A 12,504-nucleotide genomic window follows, 5' to 3' on the forward strand; every position below is an offset into this window, starting at 1 on the left:
AGCTAAGATCCAAGGAATTAGTACTAACAGCAAATGTTGACTCAAAAAAAAAAAAAGATGAAACTGTGTCACACCTCATCTGTGAATGTCCAAAGATTGCACAAATAGATTACAAAGTTAGACATGATAGAGTGGCAAAGTTAGTGCACTAGTCATTATTCAAAAAATATAACTTGCTGGTCTCCAAAAACCCGTGGGAACATCAGGTAGAGAAGGTGTCAGAAAATGAGGAAGTCAAGATCTTGTGGGATTTCTGGATCCAGTCTGATAAACACCTTGAACATAACACACCAGATATAGTAGTAACAGAACAAAGAAATGTCCGGATCATTAACATTGCAATTCCAGGGGTACCAGAGCTGAAAATAAAGAATTGGAAAAACTAACAAAGTACAGATACCTGGCAATCGAAACATCTTGCCTTCAGAAGAAACACACTTCAGTCCCTATAGTCCTTTGGGTCTTGTGAACAATATCAAGAAATTTCACAGAATACTATAAGCAGTTGCAGATCTCAGAAATCACACCATCAGAGCTACAAAAAACGGCAATATTAGGAACAGCATACATGCTGTACCAATAGTACTTAGGTTTTGACTGTGCCTGGTATATTTTGATGATGATGATGATGATGATGATGATGATGATGATGATGATGATGATGATGATGATGCCGCCATCAAGTAAATTCTGGCTTATGGCAACCCTTTTCAGTAGAGAGTGCTCAGAAGTGAGTTTACCATTACCTTTTTCAGAGGGTGGCCTGGGACTATACAGGTTGCCCAAGGTCACACAGGCTGATTATACAAGCAGAGAAAAAGTACTGAAAGCAGTGAAAATGTCTGAGCAAAGAATGTCTTAATAAGACAAAAACCAAAAGTAACACAATATAAACAAAAAGGGAAACACCCACCCATCAGGACTATCTGGAGATATAACCAATCTTTCCTTCATTATGGAGTGCTGTTGCCCCTCCAAAACTGCACTGATTCTTGTGATGGTATACAACCCATCTCTCTTTAAAACAAAAATTCAATAAAATATCCCCATATAGGAATAAAACTATTTTTATGTAGCAAATCTTTCTTAATTTTCATGTAAGATGTTAACTTATTATTAATAGTTATATTCCATACTTCCTTATACCAAATCATCTATTGATTTCAATGGCAATGGTGATACTTTGCACCCCAAGGCATTTATAATTTCTCCCTAAATGTTGACAGTTACATTGGCACCACTTCTTTAGAGTTCTGTCAGCATTTTTGCTTGATTTTTCAGAAGTCTTATATTTCCTTCTTCCTTTTGTGTGATAAGGTCTTGAGCAAAGCAGTAATACATTTGTCTGGAATATCTTTAGCTCCCGTAACTGTTTCACTGTTTCTTGAGACACATTACAAGCTCCATCGCCTGAGCCTGGTTATCTCAGACTTGGTTATCTCACTGCAGGAATTAGGGGTGGCAGCAGCAAGGGGGCTTATAGCCCATGAACACAACCCACAAAGAGATCTGCCTCCTGTTTTAGTCAAGTCCACAGATATCTTCCTCATGTAGCTTCTGCAGTTCCAATTCCTCTCTTGCAGATGCAGTGGCTAGAGCTGATGTCATATTAAGAAGGTTATATGGGGCAAATCAAAGCTGAAAGCTTGAGAGAGGAACAGAAGTGTGAGGTATATTGGAATACATATACCCATCTGAAAGCTGACTATAATTCAAGATTGATTCATTAACCAGGATAGTGTACTGTGTGCAGGAACAATTAATATAGGATTTCATTTGTGACAGTGAAACCTCTGACACTAGGGATGGAAAAGAATTTTGCTTCATTTGAGGTTCTTGCCAAAAATACACATTTCATGCCTCCCAGGATTCTTAGGGTTTGGGGGGAAAAACCTTGTCTCAAATATCTGCACATTTGCAAGATTTACAGGATGTTTAAGAAAAATCAGGTATGCACAAAACCCTGCATACCTTTTGAAAATGCAAAGAGCTAAAATGCATAGTTTAAAAATTAGGGAAAAGAGGGAAAACGTGTACCAGAATGCATACATGTGGAGAAATGCAGAAATAAATATACATATTATATGTAGCGGGGAAGGAATCCAGTTGGATTCCCTTGTGGGAAGAAGGAAAAAAAAGTCTTGCAACCCAACAAAGGGTGGGACTAGATTGAAGCTAAACTCCAGAAGAACACACCAAATTGAACTATTGGGAGCACTTCCGATCCCTGTCTTGACATCAGGTGCAGAACATGTCCATCTATTCAGATATCAAAGAAAAGATTCATAGCTAAAATCTCATAGCGTGTCATGAGAGGATCTCTAGGTGACAGCATAACAACTGGAAAGCTGACTGGAAGGAGGCTCCAGAAAGGAGGGAATCTGTGGAGTGAGGATTACATATAGAAGATGGAGAAAGATATAGGAGAAATATCACCATTGGCGATGATCTGGTAAAGTGAAAGAAGGGTAGTGCAAGACAAAAAGACTTGGGAAGTGCAGATTCAGCAACTAATAGGATGAGTTGTTGTTATGCACTGTCAAGTCATTTCCAATTTATGGTGACAGTATAAGCTAGTGACCTCCAAAAAGTCCTGTCATTAACTTCCTTGCTTAGACCTTGGAGACTGAGGGTTATGGAGTCAGTCAATCTCATTTGATCTTCCCCTTTCCCTTCTGCTTTCAACTTTTCCCAGCATAATTGTCTTCTCCAATGAGTCTTGGATTACAGGATTGCCAATCACAACTACCCTGTTTCCCCGAAAATGAGACCTAACCTGAAAATAAGCCCTAGTATGCTCATAATATAAGCCCTACCCCAAAAATAAGACCCAGTGAAGTGAAACCCCACCCTCCACCATTATGCAGCAACCAGAAGAAGATGACATGATTGTATTTGAATAAATGTAGATTGTTGTACATGAAAAAATTAAAACATCCCCTGAAAATAAGCCCTAATGCATTTTTGGAGCAAAAATTGTACAGTGGACCCTCTACTTAAGGAATTAATCCGTATTGGAATGGTGGCTGCAAGTCGAAAAGTCTGTAAGTCGAATCTCCATTGACCTACAATGCACTGAAAACCGATTAATCCCATAACCAGTGGTTTTTATTCTATTTTTATTCTATTTTGGTTTTTTTCTGGTCTGTAAGTCGATTCTCTGGCTGCAAGTCGAATCTAAATTTTGCAGCCAGAGAAGTCTGTAACTCGAAAGTCTGTAAGTCGAGTCGTCTGTAAGTCGAGGGTCCACTGTATAAAACCCTGTCTTATTTTCAGGGAAACACGGTAAGTCTTTTTTGTCCTTAAGGCCTTACACAGAATTGGGGGGGGGGGGGTTCGTTCGATCAACACTGCAGACTTAGTAAACCTGAGAAAGACAGCGATAGCAAAAGGGGGGGGGGGGAGTGTCCTGAATGTCATGTATTATTTGGAGTAATAAGTTTGACTGTATTTTTCTATTCACTCTGCAATGTATTTCCTTTGAGTTAATACTGTATTAATTAAATTTGTTCTAATCTTGCTACCTTCCATTTTAAGCCTTTATATTTCACTTCTGATTTTCCCAGCTTTCCCTAGAAATAACGGTTTCCAAGATGCACCTGCTCTGAGGATTTGTTTTTATTTTCCCTGCTTTGGCATCAATTTTATCGTTGCCATTACATGCCCACCGATAGCATCTTTCTCGGAACACATGCTGATCTGTCCTGGGCTGCCCTTTGTCAGGAATTGTTCCTTCCTGTACGACCAAGATTTTTGCATTCATGTTTAATGGAAGAAAATTAATGTCTCCTGTTATACACATAGTGAGCTATTCGTTTTGAATATGATGTCAGCTACAGGGTTGACTCAAGGCATTCTGTCTAGGGTGGAGCATTAGACACCACAGATTTTGAACAGAGACAACTTTCCACACATGCAACAAGGTAGCACTGTCATTATTATAACCTGATGCCTTTTGTCAGGTCAGTTTATGGTTCTAAAAATGACTGAGATATGCAATAGAAGGGATATAGGACCTAAGAATTTTTCTGGTGGATCATCATTCCAAAAAGTTGCTCTAGTTCTACATCCTTCTGCTTTCCACTCTAATGAGTTTTATGTGGAGCTCTGTCATATGCAGGGCATGTAAAAGTTACTTTTCAAATAATAACTCCCACAATTCTTCAGCTGGAATGGTGAGGTAATTGTGCCATCCCCTGTATATTGTGAAACTGACTTAATGCTATTGTCTTGATGGTGGGTAGGAATTTGACTCTCTTTAGATTTACCCTGTTTGGGTTTAATTTATTATGTATTTCAATGTTCAATATTTTAGTTAGCCTAATTTATCTGTGAAATACAACCTGCAAAAGGTCAACGAACACTTACTCAGCCACAATGGCCAGAGATCATTTCACAAAAAAGACCAGCTAAGGACACCCATCAACCACAGTGATAGAAAAATCTCTCCCTCTCCCCCCACTCCCGCATCACAACAAAAACATGCTAATCACCCTATCTCCTAAAAAAAGACAAAAAGCCATTCCCACAGCTATAAATACTATCCAACAAACACCAACAGAGCATGGACAGAGTTCCTACTCCAGTCCTCTGAAGATGCCGACCACAGAGACTGGCGAAACGTCAGGAAGAACCACCTTCAGAACACGGCCAAATAGCCTGAAAAACCCACAACAACTATCTGTGAAACCTTTAGCTTAATTGTGTGTGTGCTGGTTGTGCTCCAAGACTCGCTGGAGAAGACAGTAATCACATTATTATTATTATTCCCAACTGTCTTGTTTCTGCATGTGAAAGTGTAAAGCACCATGTACACTTATGGTACTGTATAAAGAATAATTATGAATGATAAAGTTACAAGTCACTTTTTTGTTTCTAAAGAATCCTGGCAGCAAGAGTTTACTTCTCCAGTAATCACATGTCTCAAGTAATATGGACCCATAAGTTGTAGGGAGTGTGGTTGCTGTTGCCAAAGTTCACCAGTTTGCTTTTGCTGATTCATCAGGTTTTGGATGCAGGAAGGCTGAAAGAATATGATGAGCCGTACATTTTACTTCAAGAAAAGGAGAGCCTGTTTTACAAGATGGTTCAGCAAGTGGGTAAGGCTGAGGCTGCATCCATAATGGAGACAGCAAAACAGGTAAGGCAGTCCCTCTCCCCTGCCCCAGCAAAATGTTGTAATTAAGTTTGTCTCAACAATTTACTTTTCAGGGGTTAGCTTATTCAGGACTTCAGAAAGCCCATCCCTTCCACTATAGTTATAGTTCTTACAGCTTTTCAATTACAAGTCCGTGTTTTTCAGCACTTTATTACTGGGATTTGGAATAATATATACTCAGAGCCGAAAATGACATGCTCCAATTGCAGAAAACAACAGTGCTTGAGATTGTTTGTTTTCTTACATTTGGGGAAGATAATACATACTATGTTCCCAGACGCTTCTTGATGTTACATGTGATTTTTCATACTACCATGTTGCACAGTGCAGCCAGAGTTACAGTAAAGTTGTACCATCTTCCTGGAATCCTTGCTTTTATCTAGTTTATGGATATGCATTGCAAGCTGGAAGAAAATTCCACACCAGCAATAAACATAGACATTTAGCTAGCTCCCTAGCTGCCTAGGTCTTCATAAAAATTTGGAATTATTCTATTGCAGCTTGGCTTTATTTGGCAGTCTGAAATCTGTGAGTTCCTAGCCATCTCTAATAATGCGAGTTCTTATTTGCCCTGAAGATGATGCCCCCAAAATGCCCCTTAGTATTCCTGTCCACACATTCTTTTGTTAGTCATTCACGGAACATTTGGCCTGAAAGAATCAAAAATGCTCATCATCTCTTTTATGAAATATGTCAAAAGTTTAACTGCAGAAATTCAAAGGAAGAGTTGTTTACAGTTTTGCATTAGTGGTTAGTGAAGCAGTTTATTGTGTTAACTTGGATGTGCTTGAGACTTGGCTACAAAAGTGAAAGTTTAAGTTCAGTACGAACATGATGCTTCTAATCTTTTAACCATGCTTAGCATGCTTCAAAGTTTCTTGTGATTTCCCTCTGCTTTCATGTCTGAATCCTCCCTGCCCTCCTTCCTTTTATCAGCTGTGTTCATAGTTAAAACTTAGGGGTGGGAAGATTGAAATGCAAAAGGTAAAAACATTGATATTCTTTTGGTAGTGGTTGTTTAACAAACAGTTGTTGGGAGATGGAAAGGATGTCCACGTAGCATTAAAGTGGAGCGCTTAGAGGAAGGAGTGTGTGATGCCAAGCGCTTAGCCCACCTGTTTAACTGTGGTCCTCTTTCAGATGAGAGGACGAGAGGAAGGAGTTATGTCAGGTGTGGTTCTGACGGATGGAGTATAATTTGAGTGAGATAAGAAAGTTAAACAACTCTTCTAAAGAAGCTTTAACCGCAGACTGGTTACAGACACACAGAAAAGTATCTACTGTAGATAGAATAAGAGATAACTTTTAAAAAATTGATATTTCAAGATTACACCGAAGGTTCATGTGTCCTGTTTATAGAACCGTTGGAAACTTTTTGAGGATCAGTCACAATCACACCCTTCTATGCAGATACAATTCCAGTAGTGGTGCATTGAGCTCATGCCATTTCCAGTGAACGAGGCAAAGATACATATGAGTGCAAGCTGATTTGGGCACTCTTTCCCCCCCAATTTTTGATCTAGAAGCCTTGTGAAAGCTGGGTGCGAACATATAAGTACTGGAGCAGAGATCCCCAGAATTCAACTGTTGCATGTCTGAAATGGGCCTCAGAACTCCCCTCTAGACAAATGTCCAAAATCTTAAAATACTTTTGGAATGAGTTGCAAACTGTTTTCCTTTGGGCACCTGTGCCTAACAGATTGTATGGCAAGGATTCATTCCATAATAACCTACTGTATGGTGCAATGAAAAACGTTTTACCTGCTGAATTTCTGCCTACACATAGCTTTTAGAGCTTTGTGAGAAAATGTATTGCCAGGCCTCTATGAAACCTCAAGAAGACCTGAAAAGCAACTTCTGCATATTGCTTCCCAGAAGAGCATTTATGAGTGTGTTCAACATATGTAAGATTGGTCAGTGAATTATGGCACTCGCCTATAACTCAAAATAAGGTTTTTTAAAATAGTTTTGCTGGGAGTTTCTCAAAGTAATATAAATGAACAAAGAATGGGCTTCATGTTCTTATTTTCAGTGCAGCATGAATATTAGGCCTAACTCATGACACATGTCGGCCCCAGGGAAGATAGCGTATTTTGTGTGTGTGTGTTTTAAAGGCTCAGACAAAACTTTTCACATTCTTCTTTGGGGGAAGAAATACATTTTGAAGTCCTTTTTCACCCAAACACATTTTCAGATAAGAGCACACAAGTCTTGACATTATTTCATTTTGTTACACGCATCTGTCAGGGAACCGAGATATGATACAGCTCCTAAAAACTGATGATTGTGGAACAGTGAAACTTGACAGCATTTCATTTCCTTTATGTTCTGATTATACATTTATCAGGAAACCTGTATCTCTGGCAGTTCAGCTAGAAATTGGTAGAATTCAAGAACTCAAAGGCTCGGCAAAGAACTGTCCTATTATTTGGTATCATCTTACATTTTAGAGAAGTTGCTTGGTAGGGCCATTGTTACAGCTTTTCCTTTCCCTTTCATTATTGTGGCACCCTATCCCCAGATCACATTTCTATAAGGCTCTATGACTCCTCCACGGTGCAAATTAAACGCCAGGATATTTCATACGTACATCCTGAATTTTTCAATGGTTGTCAATCATAGTTTGTAAAATGCAGGGATTACAACCCTGATATTAACATCCAAATCCATTGTGCTTATTTTTATGTGTGAAAATGAAAAGCCCTTGTGCAGACACTAGATTTCGAGGCTGCTTTGTCACCCTGTTTTTAATTTATCTCCATTTCTGAGCCAGTGAAAGGATTTTATTTATCAATTTAATGTCAACTGATAAAGTTATCCATTGATCTGAATTATTAGCCCTTGAGTAGGATGGCAGACCTATGTGTTGATATACCTCAGCTTTGCTGCAAATTACTAAGGAGCTGAAAGTAATTTTATTAATGTTAAAAAAAATGAAAAATTGAAATGTGTACTTTTCTTATGGATGTGTATTCTTAAGTCACAATCTTTATAACAAGATGCCTTATAAAACTAACATAAAACTTTTCCCCCTCCCTAGGTTTATTTTAAGAAGAAGTATCCTGAAATTATTTCAAATGGTGAAGCAGCTACCAACTCATCAGAGGACAATTCTCAAGGATTAATTATTTTTGAAACTGCACTCTGATCCCATGCAATTATTCATATTGTTGATTTTTTTAGTAGAATGTAGTATTAATACAATGCAAACCAAATGTTGCTCTTAACTGAAAATACTGTTTTTTGCACTGAATGGCTAGCTATTTGTTATAGTGAAGAAAAAAGTATGTTTAGTTTTAATGTAATGTTATTCATTTTTTTAAAAATGCAGTACCTTTTGAACTTGGTTTTGTAATTGCTTGATCCTGTGGATTTAGCAAATACTGTAGATGTATGCCCCTTGGGATCTAAAGCCATTCTGTATAGTTTCCAAACAAGGCTCTGGAAATCCTAACAACCTTGTTTCATATAGAAGTGCCCTGACAGAGAAACTATGCTGTAAGTTTCTATTCCTGATCACAGCTCCTGGGCCACTGCATCATTCCTAGGTTGTTGCATAAATATGCCCCTAATATAATGCAGCAGTGGTGTACAGGGGAAGAGAAACAGGTCTGATGTCACAGTACTCATCACTCCTGTTACTGCATAAGTGCTATCTTTGGCTGGCTCATGCCTTACCTGTGGCTGCCTATGATCAGTTGGCATTGCCCTGACAGAGGGCTCCTTATTTCACAAGTGTCTCTGATTCTGTTACTCCACAGGCTCAACCTGCACAGGATGCCTTTTATACATCCCATGTGACACTTTAAACTGAATACAGCCCCATAAGGTGTCCATTTTTTTTCCTTTTGTTTTTATGCCTCCTCCCAAACACTCCGCAAGCCGTTCAGGTTTTGCTTGACTCTGGTACAGCTTGGAAAAATTACTTTTCAGACTGCAGCTCCAAAATCTACAGCCAACATGTCTAGTGTCTGGGAGAAATTAGGAGCTGAAGTCTAAAAAGAAAAAAAAAGCTGTGTGGACTTGGTAGAAAATCCAAAAACAAGGGCAGGTGATAGTGGCCTAATAAAAATATCACCCACCCTCCTCTTCAAGTAATCTAAAAAGGTAGCTTTTACAAGCTCTGGATGAGTGTTTCAGGCCTTCTATGTACAACTGATGCACTAAATGTATACATCAATTTGTGTGTTGTGCTTCTGTTAGTATATTTGAATTCCTGGTTCCAGACACTTCTTACTTTGACATTTGCAATCCGTATTCTCAGGTTGAAAATGTATTTTTCTAGTTTTGCATACAGCACTAAGTATGGGAGGGGTGGAGAATGAATGAATGTTATTTTATCCAAAGAAATATATATTCATAAATCTTTTGCTATATGCTTTTCTTATTTAAGCTTTAGCTGAATGCTGGACGTTTATGTAGAAGATTGTCCTATTTTGTGTGGTCGTTGGTGCACAAGTATCACATTATTTTAACACACATTCTCTTCTTAGGCAAGTACTTAGTGAATGTGTTTTGTTAACATAAATACATATAGTTTTCATTTACTTCTGTTGTAAACACTACATTGTACATATGTATTGGGCTTTACTGGATTTCAAACCAAATTTATTTGGAAAATGCAGTAGCACTTGGAGAGGATCAGAGTAATCATGTTAAAACCTATCATGCTTGCAAATATATCCCTCCCTTGAGCCCTGTTTTATGACACCTGTTTTATGACAGACTCTTTGAGTGTCAGCACCTTAGCACTGGAAAAGGTCAAATAAATTTTAAGTTACTGTTTTGTGGAGATATTGCCAAATGCTTTCCCTGTATATACATAAAAACATGGATGTAAGGAAGATTCACTGACAGGAATAATATTCAATAATACATTTTAAATCCAGATGCCTTGGTCTGTAGTTTATAGAAAAACTGTGTGCGAAAAAGAACCCCACCTTTTAAAAGCAGCCCAGGTTTGTCTCACAACAAACAGTCTCAAATAACTGGGGGAAACTGCTATTTATCGTCTCACGTAGTAGACATATGTTGCTCTCAAACCACAAGACTGAGTCACAAAACAACCTAAATCCAAACCCCACAAAAGAACCAACTTTGAAGCCTCTTAGTTCGGTGTCCAATGCTGATGATCTGGCCCAGAAGGTAGGAGAGTGATCCAGGAGCACCTCATTTTGCCTGAGCAATCCATAGCACGTGTGGAATGGCAACCAGGCCAGAAATAAAGTTTCTCCATAAGACTCAGTCTCCTTTAGGCACAAACTGGGAAGTAGTACTACCTATTTTGTTTAAACACACCCCTCACTGAAAACTTCTTATCTGGGTCCTTCATTAAATATTTTACAGGTGTCAGATGTTTTACAGGGGTCAATTTAGCAATAGCCAGTTTAGATGCGTAATGTAGTCCATTTTGCTGTACTTGGAGGTAAGAGGCAACTGCTGAGGAAGACAACAGTGGTGTCTAACGATGAGTTTTTAGTGCCTTCTTTTCCAGCCCACTTCTTGGCCCAATTCAGTTGTGTCTGGCTTATGGTTTGGGAAGAGGCGCCTCCCCCCCCCGCCCCATGAGCCCAGCAAATGGCCCTGCTGCCCCCACTTTTTATAGGGCCTGCATCTGTGGTAATATATATATCGTGATGATCTTTCATTTTCACTGTTATCAAGAAATCAAAAATCCAAATCAATAGAGTCAAGTATTTTCCCATTTCTTATAAAGCAGGTTTAGATATTACTATCCCATAAGGAATATGGACACCCTGGGAATTTTGTTTAGTCTTATTCATGTTGCCTTAGCCTGATCTCCCTTAGATTTTGTTTTAAAGTGATGGAATTCTTCTGAACTCATGCAAGATCAGACTGATAGGTTGTTTGGCAAATATAATCCATTTGCCGATTTTAATTTTAAAATTGTATTTATTAATACATGAATAATACACAATATCTAAGGCTGGTCCAAAATATTGTACAGCACTAAGGAGATTTACTTATATCACTTAAGTGTTTAGTATTTCGACTCCAAATGGATTCAGATGTGAGGCTGCTACTGAAGAGAGCAGAAATTGAGAGGTACTGACTACAGCCATCTTCCTCCTGCCAGAAAAACCAGACAGATCTTGCTATATCAGGTCATAAAAGCAACATGTTTTGCCTATTTGAATCAATTTGAAATTGTAGCTTTTAGAATATGAACAAAAAAATGCAAGGTATCTGTGAGAATGCTGAATGTGCTGTTTTAACATGTTTTGACAGGATAATCCTGGCTTCATGCAACTGATGTCAGTGTAATAGATACCAAAAATGAAAAACGCTGGGAGTTGAACAGAGACTACCGGCAAATAGCTGTTAGGAATGTTTCTCAGAGCCATTAAATATTTGCTTTTCCTTCTCTAAGAAACATCAAGGCTGAAGCTTGGATCTAAACCCCTGTCTGGAAATTGGGGTTGCTAATACTATACCCCCAAGAGCAGGTTCCAGCAGTGCATTCCATGTGACTATGGATGGTCCTTGGGAGTTTTGTAAGGTTGAAGGCAGCATGAGAAGCTGCAACAGCCTGGGAAATTGATTACTTAACCCCTATTTGCACCATTAGAAGTGTTTCTGCTTCTTCAGGGCTCAGATCCAAGCCATGTATTTAATCAAAATGCCATATTCCCATAGTGTTGGTGGCTCCTTGTAATTATCATGTAAGCAATATATCCTTTTAACATATTCTGTTTTTATTTTTAGATCATTTAGAAGTTTTCAGTTTACCTTTAATAAGTTCAAAAATTATTTTCTGAGGGCAGAATAATATACACATAGCCCATGATTAAAGTTGAAAGCACACTCGTGTTGGCGAGACTGTGATTCAGACAATCGTTCTGTATTTGAGAAATCAGACTTCAAAGGGATGGTCTTAAGACCTGAAGACCAAATCACAAAACAAAGCACTAAGTCCTGAAGGCTAAGCTTAAAAGAAAGGAAGGTAATTTGCAAATTCCATAGGAGTTGAGAGGAGCTCCTACTGTGATACCAGCCCTTAAGAATCTTCCTCTTCTACTCAAGAGCTATCTATAATGTTTGGATTTTGCCCTCAGACTTCAAAAGAGTCCTGTGCTTAAATCCTGAGGACCAATCACAAAACCAGTTAATTTGCAAATTACATAAAGCTCCTGCTCTGCATTCAGTCGCACTGAGCTGTTAGGGAATTCTCTTCTAATGGTGTGTGACCAGTAACCACTTTCTCTGCCCTTACCTTTTGTGAAAGTCTTGTTTTAAAATGAAACAAAACAATGCAGGTTGGTTTTTCTAATAAGCCAAATTTCAAGCAGTCATGAAAGGATACCAGTCATTTTTGTCATACCAAT

At 38.5% G+C, this 12,504-nt stretch overlaps 1 protein-coding gene across 1 annotated transcript in view; it reads left to right on the forward strand.

The window, feature by feature from the left end:
• ABCC4 (ATP binding cassette subfamily C member 4 (PEL blood group)) overlaps nt 1–10,097 on the forward strand; it is a 239,168-nt gene extending 229,071 nt beyond the window's left edge. Inside the window, exons 30-31 of the mRNA XM_020783541.3 lie at nt 5,006–5,140; nt 8,199–10,097. Of these exons, the coding sequence (XP_020639200.3) occupies nt 5,006–5,140; nt 8,199–8,306 (243 nt within the window). The 3' untranslated portion in view covers nt 8,307–10,097. The remainder of the gene's footprint in view (nt 1–5,005; nt 5,141–8,198) is intronic.
• Nucleotides 10,098–12,504: the final 2,407 nt, after the last annotated feature.

Source organism: Pogona vitticeps, chromosome 3 (genome assembly GCF_051106095.1).
Source record: "Pogona vitticeps strain Pit_001003342236 chromosome 3, PviZW2.1, whole genome shotgun sequence".
NCBI classification, from domain to species: Eukaryota; Metazoa; Chordata; class Lepidosauria; order Squamata; family Agamidae; genus Pogona; species Pogona vitticeps.